The following is a 22,210-nucleotide window of genomic DNA, read 5'->3' as shown; positions in this document are numbered from 1 at the left end:
TGTATTTCTTATCAATCAATCATTTTATGAAAATCAGGAGGAAAGCAGGCAGGCGGATCGTTTGCCCAACTGGCAAAAGCAGCACTCAACTAACTACTCCTTTTGTACACTCGGCAGTTATTTACACAGCTTCTGTTCCAGGTAAAGATATGCTGATGACAGGAATAAAGACAAATATCAATATTAATCAGGTAATTTTATTTAATATTTACCATTCAGCAGCAACCAACATGAACATCCGGGCTAAGAGAATCTCTTGAAATGTTCTGCTATATAGCTGCTTCAGAAATACACACACACGATCAAATGTTCATTGCCAAAAAAAAATTTTTTTTAAAAATGGCTTCAAGAGCAAATAACACTGATTAATACTGTGCCCAAGCACTAGTCAAGGAATCTATTAAATTACAGAGGAAAAGGAAATCAAAGAAGCTTTGTTATCTTATGCATGTCACCTTATTTAAATGGAAGGAAGTCTTTACTTCTTTAAAGCAACAGAAATACGGATCTTCATATATATATATGTATATATATATATATATACATATATATATATATATACTTAAGGATGTGATTACAAACACAGTGTTATCATCAAAAGCAAAAGCTAGTTCAAGAAATTTTCAACTGAAAAACTTGCAAGACACAAAGCTAAAATTCATGTTCCTTTTCTCTATTAATAATTTCACTAAACATAAATATTTTAACATATATTAATTTTCTGACATTCAAAACTGTAAAGTCAATATGGCGGAATTATTGTTAGAAGCACATATGTACAAATATTTTTTTCCGTACATAAAGTATTTGGCATAATTATAACAATCATACTGCATCCACAACAGTTTGCTTTTATTTTTACTTTTTTTTACACATAATGGTATCTCTTATTAAAATTAACCAGTTATGTACAAAAATACTTGAACATTTATTATAGAAAACCTCTATAACCAGCCTCAACAGCGTATACCTGCTGAATGGTTTCATTAAGGGAATATAAAAAAGTTGTCACTGCCTTCCAGGTAAGCTATCAACAAAAACAAACACAGTTAAACTAAATTGAGCTTCCCAACAAAAGAGGGAAAATATTTAACAGTATGATTTAAAATACAGTTCATAGCTATTGTCAGTTGAGTGTTATAAACAGTCAGTAAAGAAAACAAAGATACAAAATACGTTACCACATACAAGGTGCTTTTTTCACACTCCTATGACTGTGGTATGAGCGTCCCTATCTAGATCTAAGATGCTGTGTTGCAGTATTCAAGCTAGAGTGGTCTACGGCCATCCTCCTTCAACAAAAGGACAACAGGATTAGCTAAGAGGACAAGCTCCACCAGTAATAATGGAGAGTTGTGAGGAATTCCTTATTTTGTGCACGATTGAAAGTTAATGCCCTTGCCTTTTGAAAGTCCTTTTGCCATTTAAGCATGCTAATGTATTTTCTCTGTTTCTTTTCTTCATTTACTCTATTAATTTACTGCTGTCCTGTATTGATTCCTGAATTCTTGTTAATGGGACACATTAATTTGTGCCAACTTAACACATGAACATCTGTTCTTCTTCAGTGACAAATTTGGTAGAGGAAACTATCAAGTGAGGAAGCACAAGATTCAAGTAAACATTTCGCCTAGGGTTTTTTGCTTCATCTACCCGATTGGAACTCTGGAAGTAAATCACACCTTGAAAAGAAATACAGTAGATACCATGGTGCCAGGGTACTAAAGGGTTTACCAACCAATTGGTAAAGTCGCGTTTTAAGAATGTAGACAGCAGCCAAGGTCAAAAGCAACCTTAAAGAAGTATTTTGCTTCAAGAACAAAACCACTTCCAGTCCCAATCCTTGCAACCCCTTAAGTTTACTGTCTCACTAGCTTGCTTTAACTTTTAATTCTGAAGATGTGCATTCATCAGTCTGTTCATAGAAAGAGCCAGAAATCTCACCTTATTTACAGAAGTCTTCTAAAATAAGGACTATTGTGTTTGTTAGGATGTACATCCACTTAATAAGCTTTCTTGAAGTATCAAGTATTCAGTAAAAAGTATACAACATTATCACGCTTCGTATTGTTCGACAATATTGTATTGGTTTTAAGATTAAACTATGTAAAAAAAAAGTGAACATAAAAAGATACAAAAGAAGGCTTTATTACTATTTATCACTTCCAAATGAGAAACGCTGTAATGAAAATTCAGCCATACTTGGAACACCTGGCGTTTGAGATCAGTAACTTTTAATATTGTGCAACATTCTATTAACAAGTGAGTTTTAATTCCATTCATCTAAAGACAAATCTGAGTAAGTTATTAAAGTGCCTACACTAAATGTCTTCTCACCATACCTCTTATTTCTTGTAAACGGCAGAGAATTCATGGCAGGGAAAGAGAAAAGGGACTTCTTATAACTGGGAGACTTTCCGGGGCAGGGGTCTGGGCCGCGGGCCGGGGTCCGTCCTCCTGGTCCCATTCTCCAGGGGTCCCGATCGCGCCGCCAGAGGCTTGGGGGGCAAGGCGGGCGGTTCCGCCGTGACGGGGATGGACAGGCTGTGAGGTAGCGGGACCGGGCGCCGCAGAGTCCGCTCGTACACGCTGTACGGCGGCGGCGTCTTGCTCTCCTTGCGCACCGGCTCTTCAGACCCGCTGTGGCCTGACCCCGACCCCGGCGCCACCGACTGTTCGTTCACCTGATTTTCAAAGCCTGAGGTTTCCGACGTGCTACACCGGCTGAGGGATGAAATCCCACTGCTGTAGCTGCCGGACAGGACGGGGGAGTTGGAGATGAGTCCTGGGGAGTGATACTCCACCGGAGAGGGGGTGAAAGATTGCATGGAGCCCTGTGCGGAGTGGAAAGGGAGGGGTGGGGTGGACACAGCAGAGAGTCACTGACAGACACTGTGATGAGCTCAACTGTGTCCCCCACCCCTCCGTAGGTTGAAGCCCTATCCCCTGACCCCCCCCCCCCCACCGCCATGTGCCTGCATTTGGAGATACAGCCTTTAAAGAACGAGTAAGTGAAATTGAGGCCCTCAGGGTGGACCCCAACCCAATCTGGTATCTTTTTAGGAAAAAAAAATTGGACACAAAGAGACACCAAAGACGCATGCACACAGAGAAAAGACCCTGAGGACATAGGGAGAAGGTGGCCGTCTGCAAGCCAAGGAGAGAGGCCACAGGAGAAACCGACAATGGTGGCACCTTGATCTTGGACCTGTAGGCTCCAGAACCGTAAGAAAATACATTTCTGTTGTTGAAGCCCTCCCCGTCCGCGGGGTTTTGCTCTGTCGGCCCTGGAAGACTCATGCAGACACCCAGACTCAAATCTGAGTGCTGGTGTGCCTCAGAACCGCACATATACATCAGGCATTTATCTGCCAGGGCCGCCAGTCCATTCAGTTCACCTCACTGCCTACTTCACTCCTCATCATGGTCAGGGCAGAAAGAGGATAAACGTACTCAGGGAGAAAATGCAGAGGCATATCATTAGTCCCGTGGTTTGAAAGATAGGAAATTGGCAAAAACCAAACCAAAACAAAACCCGTTGGAGGTACCACTTCCCTTTCTAGCTCAGCAGAACCACTGGAAGTTCTAGCAACAACTGCTCACTTTCTCTTACTGGAGATAATATTTTGAAGCTGAGCAGGGCTGTCCCCTTTGGATGGGGCATGAATTCTTCAGTTTCCCACCATTCCCACCCCAACACATTGAGGCCTCCCGGCCTCCTTCACTCATTTGTTAGCCGTCTAGCCCCGCTGGCACTGGAATGTGCTACTTCCCTAAGGGTGCCACTGGGAAATACTGCACCCTATGTACTCCTTGAGTCCCTTCAAAGCATATTAGCTTCTTAAGGTCTTATAATAAAGCAACCTAAATGACTTTGTTCAGCCCAGTGTTTCCTAAACTTATTTGACCATAGACCATTTTTTTTCATGTATCACATAAATGGCCTATAAAACCAAGAAATGTTACCCTAGACTAACTTTACCTTGGTCTCTCTTTTGAAACAAAAACAATGCTAGTAGACACAAATCCTTTCATTTAACAGGAGCCTAAAGTTAAGCATGGCCAATCAAGAGATCCAAATTCATTGCAATTTTTTGTTAAAAATTAGTCATTAAGGTCAAAATAAGGCAGGTAAGCTGAGTCTTCACGGGGTTAATTCCATCATTTAATTGCTGATAAAACTATCAGTCAAGGAGTTTTCTGTATTCTAAGCACAGTAAAGCTAGTAACTTGGTAGCACTACGCCCTCTAATGTAACCCAGGAGTTACAACACAAATGTTTCACCCATTTTCTCTTCAAACCTATTTTGTAAAAATACGGCTACGAAGCTACCTATGGCCGGTAAGAACATAGGCAGGTCTGTGGAGAGACGGTATACACCACTTTGCTAACTATTTGGTGGCTACTTGAACATTTTCAGCCCTTCGATTCTTTCTATTTTTAAAGAATCAATTCCTAGTCTTATCTTATTACTACTCTGCACAATCAAGTTAAAAAATGCATATGTGAATTCCAAAGCAACACGTGGGGCTCTGTGCAAGCAAGGGGAAGTGTAACGATGCGGAAACACCATGTTGCTTTTGTTCCCATCACATCAAGATGACAGTCTATAGCTTCCAGGGTGAATGCAGTCCCATGTACTTTACAATTAATAGCTGCTCTACAGAATGACAACCAAACTAGCAAATAATTTGCACCCACCAGCAAATTTTGACATCAGCAATGTTGGCAACGCAAACAAAATCACACTTCTTTGCAATTTTCTCCGTTTGGGGGGGTTTTCCTTCCCGATTCTCAATTTCTACCAGCAACAATCCTTAGCACCACAGATGTATGGGATCACAGTGTGATCCCATGTGTTTGTAGAAGCTAATTTGTCCTTTTCTTTTACATTAGTTAGAAATGTCTCATCAACAAAAAGGACACGGAGTGTGTAAATCCTGTCATTCAGGTACAAAATCATTCTTTCAACACTCACTTCAACCTCATATTAGCCTCTGGCATAGCAGCTCTGAACACCTACCTCTGATTGTACTGACAATCCTTGCAGCCAGTCTGATTCAATTTGGATAGAGACTAAATATTATTCTTTTTTTTTTAATTAATTTTTTAAATTTTTGGCTGCATTGGGTCTTCGTTGCTGTGCGCGGGCTTTCTCTAGTTGTGGCGAGTGTGGGCTACTCTTCGTTGTGGTATGTGGGCTTCTCATTGTAGGGGCTTCTCTTGTTGCGGAGCATGGGCTCTAGGCACACGTGCTTCAGCAGTTGTGGTGCGTGGGCTCAGTAGTTGTGGCTCGCGGGCTCCAGAGCACAGGCTCAGCAGTTGTGGCACACGGGCTTAGTTGCTCCGTGGCATGTGGGATCTTCCCAGACCAGGGGTCAAACCCGTGTCCCCTGCATTGGCAGGCGGATTCTTAACCACTGAGCCACCAGGGAAATCCCTAAATATTATTCTTTACCTTCCTGAGGGATTCTGTATGTTTAGAGATGTTAAGAAGCCTATGTCTACATATCAAATCAAATGTCTGACCTTTAAAGCTTTCCAGTTTGTTTCCCAGAAATTTTAAAATTCATTTTACTGCCTTGTTTTTCATGATCAAGTATGTATCTCTAATGTAAATGGAAACCTTGGTGTAAAATATTAAAAGAGGAAAAGTTGGCTTTGGCATTTTCAAAATGGGTGAGGCTGATGAAAAAGGCACTGGAGAATATTTAGTAGATCTTGTTGATTGTTTTTCAATATACATGTTTGTTTTTGATATCCCTTAAACCAAAAGACCAGGCTGAAAATGCCCTAGGAGATATATGGGGACCATTTCTTTCCTAATTCAGTGTATAGTCTCACTCTAGTTTGTACATTCTCTTGCCACCATTTGGAGAAAAAGCCTAATAATCTGAAAACAAATGGCAGGCTCCCCAAAGGGAAAGCCTAGTGCTATTTCCTTACCCATCTTCCTCTCCCCCTTCTTTATATGTTCTTTGCCTGGTCTGTGCAGATGAAAGCACCTCATTGATGTACCAGGGAAAAAAGTAACGTGGGGCCAATCTCTAGCCTCAATCTAAACAAGAGCCTGTACCTTCAATGGAGATCGCCCAGCAGGCGATGGGGATACCGACGTCGTGTGTCTTGCTGGTGAAGCTGTAAAGAGTGAGAGATCATTTCAATTCAGTAAACCAGACAGCTGACTACCTGCAAAAGCCCTCTGTGTGTACAAACCCATATAGATGATCTAGTGCACAAGGGTCTAGGCAAGGGGGGTGGGGAGCGACTAAATGGTGCCCACCCAAAACGGATTCTTCACAAAGGATGGCGGCTCCAAGACATGGGGTAATTAGTGAAAAGTCACCAGTGTATACATGATGCTTTCACCACAGTGACAGGACCCCAAGCTGGTCCAAAGTCCTTTCCAATTCCTCAAAGTCCAGATGCTTCTCTGCTGCTTGGTCTATTTCAAAAGGTGCTTTTAGGTGTGAGGTGCCAGGGAGCAGACTTTGGGAAATAACTGCTGACTTTGGCCCTGAGCAGGAATGGGAAGACCCAAGTCATCCAGACAGCTTAGAATAGGTCCTCAGGAATATACTGACATCAGCCTCCCCTTCCATCCCCCAATATTCCTGCAACTGACAGGAAACCCTTGCCCATATCAAACAAGAGGTAAGAAGTTTTCCATTTTTCTCCCTAATGTGCGTACTCGGGTCTTCCCTTTATCTCTGGGAGGTGGTACCCTATGGATTTTATCCTCAAGGCAAAGAAGAACCCTCTCTTTTGTTTCTCCCACCAGATTTTCAAGCCCTACACCCGGGACACAGCTTGTTTGATGGCACTGCTCTGTGTGTGTGCTTGTGGGTCAAATCCAGCTCTCTAAAGCATAACCACACATACTGAAAGCCTGCCGTGACACCGTCAACATGGTGCGTATAAGCCAGATTTCCCAATTCTGCCTACAGAGGTCCCAATTCTGCCTACAGAGGTTTCAATGAGCTCAGAGTTCGTTGCTCTGTGATGAGCTGCCATTCTCCCAGATGTCACGGTGAGGGCTGGAACTCATAAGAAAACTACAGAAAGGCTGAAGGGAAGAGAGACAGTTACAGATCCCCCCAACAGTGACCACACATGATGATATGAGGACAGACCATGACAGCAATCAGTGCAGAAGGGAAGGCAGCCCTGCCAAGTTAACCGGGAAGAGGTACGGTCGTCTGTGCACTCTGAGCCTAAGGGACCAGGAAGCGTGGCTGGTCCCCACGCTGTGGGGTTGTGTGGCCTCCATCTCATGCGCTAGGGCATGCTGTCAGCGTGTGCCATGTTCCATCACCACTGTTAGTTCTCCTATGGCATCACTTGTGGGTGTTGAGTATGGAAGAAAAACATGCACGTATAGAGAAGCAGATCTTGATTGGGAATGGTATGTCTGGCAGAAGTCAAGGTTTACTATTACTTGGGACCCTCTTCCTCTCAACTTAGGCGTTCCCTGGTACCGTCACTGTGGGACGCACAGCAGCCCCTGTGCGCACTGCATGTTTACAGTGATGTTTCTCTGGAAAGACCTAAAATAGTTCTATCATCAGTGTCCTTGTCTACAAGTCTGAATGAGCAGGAACCTAAATACCATGAATATTATTGTTCCTTAGAAAATGCTTTTGGAGTTCCCAACTTTAGGTACACAACCAGGTTTAAATTGGAGGTTGCCTGAATATATGGACATCATGAATAAAATACCAATTACTGGCTGATGAGTTTTAAACTTCCATGGTCACACTGACCTACTTATGCAGAGTATCAATTAAGGCTAAAGTTATTTCTTTTCCTGTTTAGAGATCTCACATGTCTTTCCAAATCTATTGGTGACTTTTGGTGAGTATAAAACAAACTGGGTAGCACATAGTTTATTTTAAAACGAGAGAGAGTCATTTTTCTTAGTGAAAAAAGAAACTAGAAAGATGAGATGCTAAAATACAGCAAATGAAACATGGACAATATCAATCCAGAAAAATCCATGAAAAACACAGTGTCAAATTTTCTCTTGCCTTTAGGCTGTTGTATTTGTAAAGCTTCAAAACTACTCTAAATATATGTTAAGTGTTGAAAAGACTCTCCCCATCACCAGGATAGGATAAGTAAAGCAGGGTAGCCCCTGTTAAAAGCCGCCCCCATATGCAGGTCACCAAGCAACGGCTTGTTCAGGAGGAAAGGGGAACTATTATTGTTATAAACTCACGAAGGAAGTTTCTTAAGAATAATTTTCAGTGGTTCTCAAGTCTAGAAAGGTGTGGTAAAATACAGATTCTAGGGTCTTGGCCCAGAAATAGTAAAATTCTGATTCAGTAGGTCTGAGGTTAAGCCCAAGAATTTTGCTTCTTAAACCAGCACCCTAGGGGATTCAGTGCCTTGAATGAACCCTTTGAGAAATATGACCCTTGAATACAGACCTGTCTAAGCAGCAGATAACTACGGATGCACTGTTAGTTGTTTTCCACAAGCCTATCCAAGTCACAGTTAGTCAATCTTATTTAGGGGCTACCTGAAACTGGGGCGTCAGTCCTGAAGAAAGTGGCTAGACTTAGTAAAGGTTGATAAGAATGAGGTGACTCAGGATAGCAGAGAAAAAATGCTGGTGTCTCAGCAAGGTTAGGGTACCGCCTAAATTCTGAGGATGGCATGTAGGAAAAGAACATTCTACAAAATCTGTCTGTGGGGTTTATTAGGAATGGTGCACTGCTTGACTTAGTGTAACAGGAGTTCAGGAAAAAGGGGGAACGCTACAAACAAATTATATAGCTACTACTAAGGTTTTTACCTTGGACACCAAATGCCTACCTTTTTGAGGAATTCAGGACAAGCTGGAGTAGTCAATAAAAGTTATTTTATGAAAGTGATTGTTAAATGCTTCAAATACCCACCAGTCTGTGTGGGTCTTGGAGGGACAGGGGGAGAGATAAGTTTCCCACTGTCCGACATGTTCTTGGCTTCCTTCCCACTGTCCAGGCTCCAGCTGCTAGGGGTGGGATTCACAGCTGGAAGGGAATAACACAGTTAAAAACACACGGTCTACTTTGCCCTGTAAACACTCGAAATCTTAGAAGAAAGAATTATCCAGAATGAAAAAATCAACTGGATTAAAAAAAACCCAAACTTCCTAAATACTGAACTTTTACTTAGTTGCCTACCTCACAGTTATAGTTATTTAATTGGGTGATAGCATGTCTTTTTCTCTCCCTCAAGCAGTCAAACAGAACTATACATCTCGATATGAGAGTGTAGAAACTTGTTGAGAATTACAGATCTGTTTAGATGCTGGATAACAGATGGAAGGTGTAGTCACTAGACTATTTTAAAACTTGATCTTTAGTAGAAATTTCTGGACTAGTGGCACCCTGAAAGGGGGAAGGCAGTGGCACGCTAATATCTCCACTGTCTGTCAGGATTAGTGGCAAGGAACAGCCACGCCACACCATCCTGTTGGCCCTTGTTTCTAAAGTCATTGGGCTATATAGTGAAGAACGTCCTAAAAAAATAATTTGGAGTACTGACGGTATCATTCCTTTTTTGTAATCTGCCTGCTCCATGCCTCAGAAAGATGCAGAAATATGGAACGACCCCGTTAGGAACAAGGGCAAGACACACAAGGTTATAAATAGCCGCTCTGTGATGAGGTTTACAACATCAAGCCTTTAGAGATTTCCAGTAGCTTGCTCCCTGGACAGACACTGCCACCTGATGGACATATCTAGAATTTCAACATTTTACCCTTCTTTATATTACCACTTTCATTGGATGGAACTACCACTCGTAAAATACTTTTCCTCCGGTCCTTTTAAATGTGCTTTGTGGTTTTCTTTGGTATAAAAGGTGAGAAAAAGACCACGTTCCTAAATTCTCCAGACAAAGATCAATATCTGACTTGTAACTTTAAAGCAAAATGTGTGTTTTAAAATAACTGGCTACAGTTCCGCTGATTTCTATTTCGCAAGGAAAGTTTTAATGTATCGGTGTACTCAAATGACGATGCACTCGAGCTCTTAATGAGGACAGTTACAATGCACTTTACAAGGATATTTCGTTAGTGACTCTTAATTCACTGGCCTGGGGACTGCTCTGATTTTTTGAGGCCTGACCCTGGGAGGTGAGCGGGTGCCTTGCTGCCAGCCCCTGCCCCCCTGGCTGAGGAAGTCGCATTTAATCTGCTCTTCCTCCTCTGCTGTGTTGCACAGACCAATGCTAACTGGCTATGAACGGCTAGGCATGTGTTTGTTTCTCATTTTTTCAGGTGACCTTGAGGCAGGGCACACTCCATCATGCACAGGATTGCAATTCTTAAAGAGCATCTGAGTCACCGCAAACGACAGATGAGCTGGCAGAATGAACTGTGTAAGGCAGACACAAAGTGGGACCAGGGAATCGATCTGAGAAGGTGCTTATTTTCATTGCCCTGAACAAGTAGCCTAATTGGCCACTTTGTTTCAGGTTCGGTGACTCACTGAATAACACCAAAAGTCATTAAAACAGAGGAGTCCCTACCATGCTCAGATTCTGCTGTTAAATCCTAACAAGAACACAGTTTGTGAAGAATGCATCAGAAATAACTGTCTTTCATTCATCTCCTAAAGAGCAAATTAGTCCAGATCATTAAAGGTCTGGAGATCTGCCTTCCGCACAGACACGGGGAGACTAGAGGAAATGAGGACAAAACAAACCATTACACATTCCAGGACTGATGAAGAGGCTGGCTTTATACCCACCTTTCTCAGGTGCAGAAAGATTTGGGTCACTGCGTGGCAAGGCCCCGTCTCCAATATGATTAAACAGCAGCCTCTGGAAAGACACAAGAATCTGTTTTTATGATGCAATATGCTAACATGTGAGACCTTCTAGAAAATGAGATGATTATCTTATTACTGAACCTTTTTGTTGAAAAAAATGTTTTTATATGCTATGATGAGGCTAGGAACCAAGAATTCAATTCTATTTAAGGGAAAAAGGGCAGAGACCCTTAGGGTTCAAACAGTGTTTTAAAAGTCTATACTAGAGTTCAAATATAAATGGCAATAAGTTTTGTAATAAAATGCAAGGAAAAAATAAACAGTAAGCAGTTAGGTCATGGTGCTTTTTGTAAATACAAATGCTAGACTGGCAATATGAAATGCAAGTAAGAATTAAAGGAGGAATATTAGCTCAAAAAATCTCTAGTGAATGGATTTTATATTTTAAATCCTAGATTAGGTTAAAACATATGACATGGTCAATATGTTACAATTTTTTTTTTTTTTTTGGCGATATGCGGGCCTCTCACTGTTGTGGCCTCTCCCGTTGCGGAGCACAGGCTTCGGACACGCAGGCTCAGCGGCCATGGCTCACGGGCGCAGCCGCTCCGCGGCATGTGGGATCTTCCCGGACCGGGGCACGAACCCGTGTCCCCTGCATCGGCAGGCGGACTCTCAGCCACTGTGCCACCAGGGAAGCCCATGTTACAATTTTTAACCCACAAAAATGCCAGTTTTACATGGTTCTACCTAACATATTAAACAAAAAGGCACAAAGTCCTTAAAAGTAGATGCACCACAGCAATGTGTATTATTGCAATTTTGGCAACATGCACACTGTTTCAGATTTGACCAAAAGCATTAAACTTGAGAGGCCAACCAGCAAGTCTTTCATGCTAACCAGCATGCTGGTGACATGCTCTCCAGGAACAGATGGAACAAACTGTGAAATTCCTTTGCAACATCAAGTGACAAAGGGAAATTAAGCCAGTTAGCTGGTCCAGCCAAATGCACGCAGATATAATTTCTGCGAGACAACAGTGTCGTGTGGATGAGGTATCCGGGAACTTTGGGGAAGATCACACAATCAGCAAAGATGAACCCATCAAGCCAAACCACACTCACTCTCATCCCTGTCCAGATGTAGCTACAGACTTCCACCAGGATGGTATAGAAAAACAGAGAAATGAGCTGGAGGATAAATAACTATTATTCTCTGCTCCCAAGTTATCCCCAAATAATCGGTAAAACTCAGGGCTCCACATGAATCTTATCTTTGAAACCCTCCTTCAAAGCGCTTGAAGGGCCCAGAGGGTCAAAACCTTGGCCCTGCTCTCACTCGGACTAGCAGAGATCACTGCAAAACCAAGTCTGGGGTGGGTGGTGAGGGCCACGTGCCTTATTCCTGAGGGCTGCCGGGGAGGCCCTATGACTCAGCTTCCTCCTCAGTGCATCAAAGAAGAATGGCAGGGCTTCCCTGGTGGCGCAGTGGTTGAGAATCCGCCTGCCGATGCAGGGGACACGGGTTCGTGCCCCCGTCTGGGAAGATCCCACATGCCGCGGAGCGGCTGGGCCCGTGAGCCATGGCCATTGAGCCTGTGCGTCCAGAGCCTGTGCTCCGCAACGGGAGAGGCCACAACAGTGAGAGGCCCGCGTACCACACACACAAAAAAAGAATGGCAAAGGTAAAAAGACACGGTCCTCACTCTTGGGTACCTCAGCAAGGAATCCGTGGCAGCTCTCTCGAGTTAGGTAGAGGCAAAAAGAAACGCTGCTGGGCAGGCATGCGTCTCCTCAAGGGTCTTTGGCTAATGTAAGAAATTCCTCCAAATTTCTGTTACAGACACATGCAGACAGACACCCCCCCCAACTCATTCACCCAATCACCCCTCCTAATGTTCAAGTAGCAGCAACGAAATACAGAGTCGGATCAAGGTGGGTAAAATCATTTCCCATTTCCCTATCAGCTTTACTGCTCAGGCATTACCCATGTATCCACATCAGACACATGGCTCACACAAATTCCTAACAACAGGCGCAGGGCAGAGGTATGCTCTTCACCCAGCTGGACTTGTCAACACAGCCTATCTGGTGGCCTCTGGCAGCTACCGTGAGGTTCTGCAGAGAGACGTAAGCCACATCCAGACGTTTCCTCGTTTTCTAGAATTTCCATCCCACAAGGACTACCTGAGAAGGTTCCACAGGTGTCGGGTAGATGGCACTGCATGGCCGCTCTCTTGGGGACAGGCAAGAGTTTTCTCTGGAATGTTTGTGTTTGTCAGACAACAAAGGAGAAGCTGGCAAGAGAAGGAAAGAAAGGCTCATCAGGGTGGTGGGCTGGGCCCGTTTGGAGGAGAGAGCCTGAGCCACCACAGCTCCTGGGGGCTGGCAGCTTCTCTGGGCACCCTTAGTCCACCCCACACCCTGGCGCTGACCTCTGGCACTTGACGGAGCAGAACTTGTCACATTAGGCGAGGCAGAGTGAGTAGAACTCAAGCTTGAGGTAGATGGACTTGGCTGGAAAACATGGCAGCTGTTATCAAACACGGCTTAGAGGCTGCAGACAACGCTGACACATATGGAACAAAATCATCAGTTCTTTTTTCAAATTAGAAAAAAAAAAAAAGGCCATTAAGAAATATGGAAGAATCTCCCTAACTCAGACTGATAAGGATGCCTGTCTGAATTAATCAAGAATCTGAGATTTTGACTCCTGCCAAAGGAATGCATTAGTGTTCATTTCAGCTACATATACATCCTACGACTCAGGAGTAGTTATAGCAGCAGCTCCCGGACTAAAGCACAAGCAGAAAGACTCCCAGCCTCGGGCAGGTCAATAGGTGAGTGCTTCTAAAAGGCAGAGAACACGCCTTTGCATTTGCTCCAATGTAATGTGTTCAAAGCATGAATTTGGCAATATGTATTATGCCCCTTTTCCAAAGACAGTGGTGAGGAAAATTTCTGCTGAGCCTTACCGAGTTACTATCAACGCCCTATCAGCCGAGTCTAAATACAAATTTTGGTTGCAAGAGTTACACTGACGCTAAAATCCCTAAAACCTATGTTTTTTCTTTTGTAAAAAATGTTTTTATTATGGGAAATTTCCAAACCTACCTAAGTGGAGAGGTCTTACAATGGGCCCCTAAACCATGTCTTCTTAAGGGAAAAAAACAAAACACTTAGAAATGCTAAGAGGTCAGTGGTGACAAGCTCCAGGAGTCCCAACTGAAGACCCGACTCAGAGGCAGAGCTCAAAGCGCCCCCAGTGCATGGCCTGCCCGGGCTTCCCCATGGCTCGCTCAGGTCTTCTTAGAGTGGATGGGGGAGCTTTGAGAGAGTCATCTTTGTAGACTCCAGAGACCAATAAGGCAACACGAGTGTTTAAAGGTTTGTCCTTAAGTCAAGTTCTCGCTCATAGGTCTGTTCCTAAGCACAGCAGAGTGAACGGAAACACTCATGATTGAGACAGAAAGGGAATAAACAGGACCAGACAAAAAAGCTAATCAAGTACCTGCATGTTAAAGACTTCATCAGAGCTTTCTGATTGCCCTGTAATATTGCTTACTTCAGCAGAAGCTTGTGAGGACAGTGAAGAAGAAGAATATCGGTTGACAGCTGGGTAACTTAATGGGCTGTTGTGGGGGGGAAAAAAACGGTTGTTAACTCAGTCTCTGAATTGTACTTTATCACATGCTGGCATGGTATAAAACCAAAGGGAAAAAAAATATGCACATCCCATTTTGTTGTCTCCTGTTTGCCTCAATATGATCAAATGCCTGAGTTTATTTATTTCTCATGCTGTTGCTGTTTTACCAGTGGCAGATGTCTGCAGCTGCCTCGAAGGTTAATTATTTCATTAAGAAATTGCGTATTTGACAAATTGTGCCACGAAGAACGAGAGAATCGTTCCAGATCATCTTGTGGGGACGCCAAAGTGTCAGATAATTCAGAATATGACTTACCTCCGTCTAGGAATTACCCTGGTACCATCTGGGCTCATAGAAGCAGGTGCTGAGTTTCTACACACGCGAGGGCTTCCATTAGGAAAATGGACTGGACTGGCTTGTATACAAGCAGAGAATTCCTAAAAGAGGTAGTAAAGAAAATATTTCAGAATAGTAATTACAAGGGCAAAATCACTCGTGGGGTATTTCGCTGTACTAGATGTGCATTGTAATTGTCATGAAGTCTTTCTATAGGGACCTTATAAAGGTTAAGTTTCATTATTATTAAGCTTTCTCTCATTTACTTTTTTGTTTTCATAAAGGTTGAGAGTGACAAACAGAAGTTAATGCAATTTTAGTATTTGAGGGCTCTCTGGTAAAATGGTGCAGTTTGGTAGAAAAACCAAAAGGTGTCACTATTGGATATTTCATCGTCCCTCTACCAAAAAGCAAATGGCAGAGGTCAGACTGCCCCCCCATGGACACTTTGTGTACTTACCTGTATTCCTAAACTGGACTTCATCACAAAGAACTGGTCGACCAGCTTTTTGTGAAGCGGTCTCATATCTTGAGGTACAAACTTCTCATGCACGGCCAAGCCAAATTCCAAAATCTGTGCCTTGAGAGTAACATAAGGAGAAAATCCACATCAGCGGGTACCTCCCCTAAGTGCCTGCTGGGGGATTCAGGCACGGTCCCATGCATTTTGCATGCAATATTGCTAATCTCTCAATCTGACAAGATAGCAACAATCCTTAGTTTACCGGGGAGGACACTGAGGATCAGAAAATTCTGCATGTACTAAAATTCTGCACGTACTAAAATTCTGCACGTACTAAAATTCTGCATGTACTAAAGGACAAATGAGGATTTGAACTTAGGTCTCTCTGATTCCAAAGACTTGATTTTCCTACTACCCCAAGTTTCTTTCCCATGATTTTCGACCTATAACAACAACCATTTTAAAACAGTTAAGTGTTTCTTTGGCCCCTTCCTGCACTTCTCAGGATGGGGCAGGGAATGGGGGTTCCCTGTTAGGAGGGTCAGGTGGTTCTCCCCCAGGGACCTCTTTTCTGGATGGCACCCTCTCTGCCATGTTTCCCTTTTCTCTCCCATCAGGTTCTTCTCCCTCCCTCTCTCAGATTTTCCAAATCTGTCTGGGAGGAAGGGACAAGTGAACGGAAATTCTGTAAAAGTTGCTATGCTTCTTGTTTTTGTTAAAAAAATATTATTCTTGTTCACTTATTCTAATGCAAAAAGGAACAGCTCCTATTTTAAAAAAAGTTTTCCTGCTGTGAGAACCTAAACCAAGAGGAATATAAACATTCAAGTTTTCTCTGTACAGGTATCAAAAGTGCTTAATTCCTTTTATTTGAGTAGCAGCTGTCTTTTACATTTTTAAAAATTCCCCATGCTATAGTGGTCAAAAGAACAAATTCCAGAGGCTGAGAGGAAAACAAATCACACATCACTAAGACGGTGCTTTCTCTTTACAGCCCGTGAAGGTTCAAGTTTGAAAGCCAGGGCAAACAGTAATGACTCTGGGGGGTGAGAGCATCCAGCACCTTCCAAAGGGGTCAGAACTGCGGCAACTTCTGCTCTGGATGCCCATCTACCCCCAGCACATTTACATAAAGATAAAAATACCTTGAAATAAACATCAAGGACACCTTGAAAGGAACTGCTTGAGCGGAGTGTATGTCTGAGGCATAAGGGGCGAGCCCGGTCTCTGTGGGGAGGGTAGGAGGGATGGAGGAGTTGAGCCTAAGTGTAGGTGCCTCAGTCCTTCGCATCTTAGACACTAGCTGGGAGGGGCCCTCCCTTTTGTGCAGATAACATCGCAGGTTGGGTTCTCCCAGAAGTAGGCTCCAGCATGGAGATTAGGCTGTTTACTGGGGTGTATCCTTGGGATCACTGCCTGTGGGAGGGAGGGAGGGTGGGGCAGTAATGGGACTTGACCTAAAAAGAAACTGAACCGGATGGCAGCCTGGCAGCCTTCTGCCAACCCCAGGGAAGCTCTGGACCTTTAACAGTCTGTCACAGTTGTGCTGTGTTGGGCCCGAATGGCCAGGCTCTGTCTCTCCTCCCCAGTCACTGGACGCAGGTCATCTAGGAAGGTGGAGATCTTAGGGTACGTGGCTTTCTGCAGCAGAGGCAACGCCGGAGGACCTGAGAGCCTAAGGTGTCTTCTAGAAGGTAGGGCCACAACTCCCTTCTGGAAGGGGCACTGGGGCAGTGCATTTCCATGTCTACTAGACAGTTCTCTGAACCACCTCACAGACGTCCAGAGGACGGTGCCCAACCCCCTTCCTACGGTCCCACAAAGACACGTGACTCGCCCAAGGTCACACGGCAGTCACTTGCACTACATGGCCTGTGATAGGATCTAATGCTTCCTAGGCCATAGCTCTTTCCACAAGGCCCCATGAACATAATCAGGCAGAATGTGGAGGAAACCAAGGTCCCTCGATTTTTATTTTTCTTGAGAGACTTCTTAACCCTTTTGATGTTAACTCGAGGGAAAGAATTCAGTCAGACTGAATATAGCAGGTAAGTATCCCGGGGTGAGGCAAATCACTCATGAGAGGCTGTACTGGTAAAATACAGACTTCTAAAAATCAAAGGAGGCTAAAGTCATTCCACAATCCTCAGTACTGGATAAGCTAAGCTGCTCACTTCATTTCGAGAATCTACATCAACCCCAGGGCCACAATGAGAATTTAACTTATTCTATATTTCCTTGCAGGTCAACGTTAAGTAATTCCTCTCTCTTTTTCAGAATCTATACAACTGACCCTCTTCCAGCCATGGCCCTTGTCCATGGCCACTTGTCTCCCTTCAGTATTAAGTTTGGTGGACTAAGCCTTCAGAGCATAAAATATGGACTAAAACCAGATATAACCTCATCATTTCCTAATCCAAAACACCATGTTTTATTTGTTTTGGTAATTTATTTGTTTTGGTAATTATTTGTTTTGATAATTTGGTATTATCAAGTGGAAAGAGATGCTTTTGTCACATTTAATCGTACATATTCCATTTTTCACGGGTATAAAATTTCCTATTGAACCCAGACTCCCAACCATAATGTCTCCCACCTCAGAGGTTTTCAAACCATTTTCAGGCCAAGAGCTATCAAAAGGCGCACAGCAGGCAACAGATTTTTCACTCTGGTTCTTTGTACTTGATGGAACCAAAGAAACAAAAACCAACTATGCTTCTGTAACGTTGAAAATGATGAGGTCGTATCTAGTTCTGTCCATATCATATAATCTATAGGCTTAGTCTGCACAACAGGATACTTCTAAAGCAAAGGGTATTGACTGCCCACTTCCTTATTCTAACATTTAAGTAAGACTCTCATTCATTCATTTACTTATTTATTCATTTTGAGTTAGCCTGAACTTACTTGATCCCAAAATCTTGAGTGAAAAGTTGGCATCAAGTCTTTGGGGAGACAGCATTCAACGAACGTTCCAAGAGATTACATGAGGTTGTTTGTTGTAAGGGGCTGCTATAGTCTAATCATTGGTTTTTGTTTTTGTTTTGCATTAAGGTGGGAAGAAAACGTAGAAATTAGCAAGTTGGGATATATTACAAGTGAATCTGTAACCCCTGACTGCTAGCTTCAGTTAGATCACTGATGTAGAAAACCATGTAGATGGGTCTCCAGTTAAGCAAGTATGTATCTACACAGAAGAGGGGGAAGGTGATGGGCTTCTGCCCCCCTTACCTGCTCAAGCATCAGCTCTCTTAACCGTGCAATTTTCTCTCCATCTTCAGGGTGACTGAAGATATATTCTTTGACAAAGAATGCCTAGTAAGGGAAGGGATAGTCAGTTTACTTCAGGAGAGTTACCAAGGAAGTGAAAGACACCGCTGTTTTTTTTTAAAGCCATCTTTAAAGAAATGATACCATTATACACCACTTTTGGGGGGCAGACATCATGATTCTGAGTACGGTCAGCTGGTCAGATGGGAATATAAGGAAATGATTGTTAATAGGAGATCAGAGATTGTATCTTTGGTAAAACAAAGAGCAAATCCAAATCAATAAGCTTTATGACATTACATCCTAAAATAAATTGCCTTAAGACTCAGAATGATCAAGATGGTGGCCTCACCTTCCAAGCTACTGTACCTTTCTGTTTAGAACTAAGACAGCAGATGAAAAATCCACTTAAAACATCTTCTAAACAAGATCAAATTTTTTTATGTCCAAGAACCACCCTTTGCTCAGGGAAATGGGTTTAGATAGACATTTATTAAACAATCCCGATACCCTCACTTCTTTTATTCAACCAAGAAAACACACACACACACACACACACACACACACACACACACACACACACTTTTATCCTCAAAATATCACATTTTGGGAAAAAGAGTAAGTGTGCATCACAAATGACTGTATGTTTGCTCTATCTAACAAAGAAATCTGGTTGTGTTAATTGTAGCCCTATGAGAGCAGGCTGATGTGATGTGTGCATATTTTGAAAAAAGATTTCTGAAACCTTAAGAAATCACATATGAAAACTTTCAAACGACAATACCTACTCCTCACCTCTTGATACCTGGAAACTCCACCATTAACCGCAGCATCTATAACTCCATTCAGGCACATGGTCAGGGGATTAATATTCTGCATCTGTCTTGTCTGACACTGACTAATCAGGGTCTTCAGCTGCTGATTTTTATTTTCCAATACTTCAGTTGCATTTTCAAGAGGACTCATTTCTACCTGAAAACAAGTGAGCATAAATATATATTGGATTTTGTGACATTCAGGAAGAAAGACAAGGGACTTCCCTGGAGGTCCAGTCGTTAAGACTTCACGCTTCCACTGCAGGGGGCACAAGTTCGATCCCTGGTCAGGGAACTAAGATCCTGCATCCTCCGTGCCGCGAAGTATGGCCAAAAAAAAAAAAAAAGAAAAAAGAAAGAAAGAAAAGAAAGAAAAAAAAAGGAGAAAGAAAGACAAAGTAGATTATCCATGTTCTGAATTATCTGTGCTCCCCCTTGGCTCCCATCAATATCTCTACCAGGGGCCATAGGAGAATAGACAAGGATGTTGAAGACACATTAACTGTTTGTAAGGTCTGGGAAGAGAAGGTGATTATATTCATTGGTTGAAATGTGGTTTGGATAATCAGCACTAATCAATTACATATTAGCACTGCAACAATCAATTTAAACCTTAAAAGAAAATTCAAGCATGTCTTTTAAAACCTGTTTTTCTGGGCTTCCCTGGTGGCACAGTGGTTGAGAGTCCGCCTGACGATGCAGGGGACGTGGGTTCGGCCCTGGTCCGGGAGGATCCCACGTGCCGCAGAGCGGCTGGGCCCGTGAGCCATGGCCGCTGAGCCTGCGCGTCCGGAGACTGTGTTCCGCAACGGAAGAGGCCACGGCAGTGAGAGGCCCGCGCACCGCAAAAAAAACAAAAAACAACAAAAAAACTTGTTTTTCTTTTCTTCTGAAGGCTAAGTGTTCAAGGGCCCTGCATATTATTAGCGCCTTTCTAGATACTTAATGCAAAGTATCACAGGAGATACAAAGATGCATTTACAGATCCTCTGATGTCAAGGAGATTTCAGCCTAGTTGGGAAGATGGAACATATGCCCATATGAACCCCATATGCATATATAACAGCACCATAAGGTGGCACAGGATGCCACACAGTTGGGAGTTATAGAAAATAAGATACTCATATATGCCGCAGGATCTATTTGTTGAAGGAGAGCCAAATAGAATCATAATGACTTAACAATTCTCAGTTATGGGAGGCCTAATTGTGAAAATGATGAAAGTGCTCTTCAAATGTATAGCACTGTGACTGTTATTGTCACTGACGTTCTCTTTTTTTGTGTGTGTGGTATGCGGGCCTCCCTCTGTTGTGGCCTCTCCCGTTGCGGGGCACAGGCTCCGGACGCGCAGGCTCAGCGGCCATGGCTCACGGGCCCAGCCGCTCTGCGGCATGTGGGATCCTCCCAGACCGGGGCGCGAACCCGATTCCCCTGCATCGGCAGGCGGACACGCAACCACTGCGCCACCAGGCAAGCCCTGACGTTCTCTTTGAAGAGAAGGTCTGCTAAGCTCTCAGCTGTACAATAATTCAAGCTTACTGTAAGCACATTTCAATACTGGTTCTTTCAGTTAAGGAAATAGAGTTTTAAAAGGTCACTTAGATCATCTTAAACCAACACTGAAAAGTACTAGAATAATTTGACTATGCCAAAATTAAGAATATACATTCATCAAAAGACACAATAAAGGAGAAGGAAAGATAAACCAGAAAGTAGAAGATATTTGTAACACGTAGAACCGTCAAAGAGCCTATGTCCAGAACATATAAAGAACCCTTATAAACGATTAAGAGAAAGGCAAACAGCCGAATTAAAAATGGGCAAAAAAAGTAGCCACTTTACAAAGGAAGAAACCCAAATGACCAGTAAACATATGAAAAGTGTTGAACCTCATCTGTGATCAAAGAAGTGAAAAATAATACCATAATGACATAGTATTAAGCACTCACCAGTATGGCAAAAATAAATATGACACTAGCAAATGAGAGTGAGAATGTGAGCAACTGAATCTCTCAATTTCTGCCACTGGATGTTCAAATTGGTTCAATCACTTTGGAAAACAGTTTGGGATTATGTATTAAAGATGAGGATATCTATATATTATATTTTATGATCCAGCAATTCTACTCCTAGGCATATATCTGAGGAAAAGTATCTGTGTACCTGTGTACCAGGAAACATGTACAAAAGTGTTCATAATCATCTCCAAAATCTGTATGTCCATCAAGAATGGAATGCATAAGCATACTGTAGTATACAATGGAATACTTTACAGCAATGAAAACAAACAAGTCACATATAATAACATGGACTATGTTACAAATAATACTGAGTGACAGATGCAAGTTACAATAGAATATATACAGTATGACTGTTATACAGGCATACCTCATTTTATTGTACTTTGCTTTACTGTGCTTCACAGATACTGTGTTTTTTTACAAATTGAGGGTTCACGGAACCCTCTGTTGAGTAAGGCTACTGGCCTTGTTTTTTTCAACAGCATTTGCTCACTTCATGTCTCTGTGTCACATTTTGATAATTCTCACAATATTTCAAACTTTTTCATTATTATATTTGTTATGGTGATCTGTGATCAGTGGTCTTTGATGTTGCTATTGTAATTGCTTTGGCATTTTTTTAGCAATAAAGCATTTTTAAACTAAGGTATGTACATTTTTTTTTAGACATAATGCTATTACACACAATACACTGCAGTATAGTATAAACATCACTTTTTTTTTTTTTTTAATTTTTATTTGTTTATTTATTTATGGCTGTGCTGGGTCTTCGTTTCTGTGCAAGGGCTTTCTCTAGTTGTGGCAAGCGGGGGCCACTCTTCATCGCGGTGCGCGGGCCTCTCACTATCGCGGCCTCTCTTGTTGCAAAGCACAGGCTCCAGACGCGCAGGCTCAGTA

The 22,210-nt window shown here is 42.8% G+C and overlaps 1 protein-coding gene across 4 annotated transcripts in view; it reads right to left on the bottom strand.

The window, feature by feature from the left end:
* Positions 1-200: 200 nt before the first annotated feature.
* DOCK4 (dedicator of cytokinesis 4) overlaps positions 201-22,210 on the bottom strand; it is a 499,472-nt gene continuing 477,462 nt past the window's right edge. For all 4 annotated transcript variants that reach the window (XM_024128243.3, XM_028489854.2, XM_028489855.2 and 1 more), the window contains 11 exons: positions 19,273-19,449; positions 18,439-18,522; positions 15,205-15,324; positions 14,724-14,845; positions 14,273-14,393; positions 13,197-13,278; positions 12,949-13,058; positions 10,741-10,813; positions 8,902-9,015; positions 6,078-6,139; positions 201-2,834 (listed from right to left, as the gene is read on the bottom strand). In XM_024128243.3, coding sequence (XP_023984011.1) covers positions 2,400-2,834; positions 6,078-6,139; positions 8,902-9,015; positions 10,741-10,813; positions 12,949-13,058; positions 13,197-13,278; positions 14,273-14,393; positions 14,724-14,845; positions 15,205-15,324; positions 18,439-18,522; positions 19,273-19,449 — 1,500 coding nt within the window. In that variant the 3' untranslated portion in view covers positions 201-2,399. The remainder of the gene's footprint in view (positions 2,835-6,077; positions 6,140-8,901; positions 9,016-10,740; positions 10,814-12,948; positions 13,059-13,196; positions 13,279-14,272; positions 14,394-14,723; positions 14,846-15,204; positions 15,325-18,438; positions 18,523-19,272; positions 19,450-22,210) is intronic.

The sequence above is a fragment of the Physeter macrocephalus genome, chromosome 5 (assembly GCF_002837175.3).
Source record: "Physeter macrocephalus isolate SW-GA chromosome 5, ASM283717v5, whole genome shotgun sequence".
NCBI classification, from domain to species: domain Eukaryota; kingdom Metazoa; phylum Chordata; class Mammalia; order Artiodactyla; family Physeteridae; genus Physeter; species Physeter macrocephalus.
This window is presented reverse-complemented; position numbering and strand designations above follow the sequence as displayed.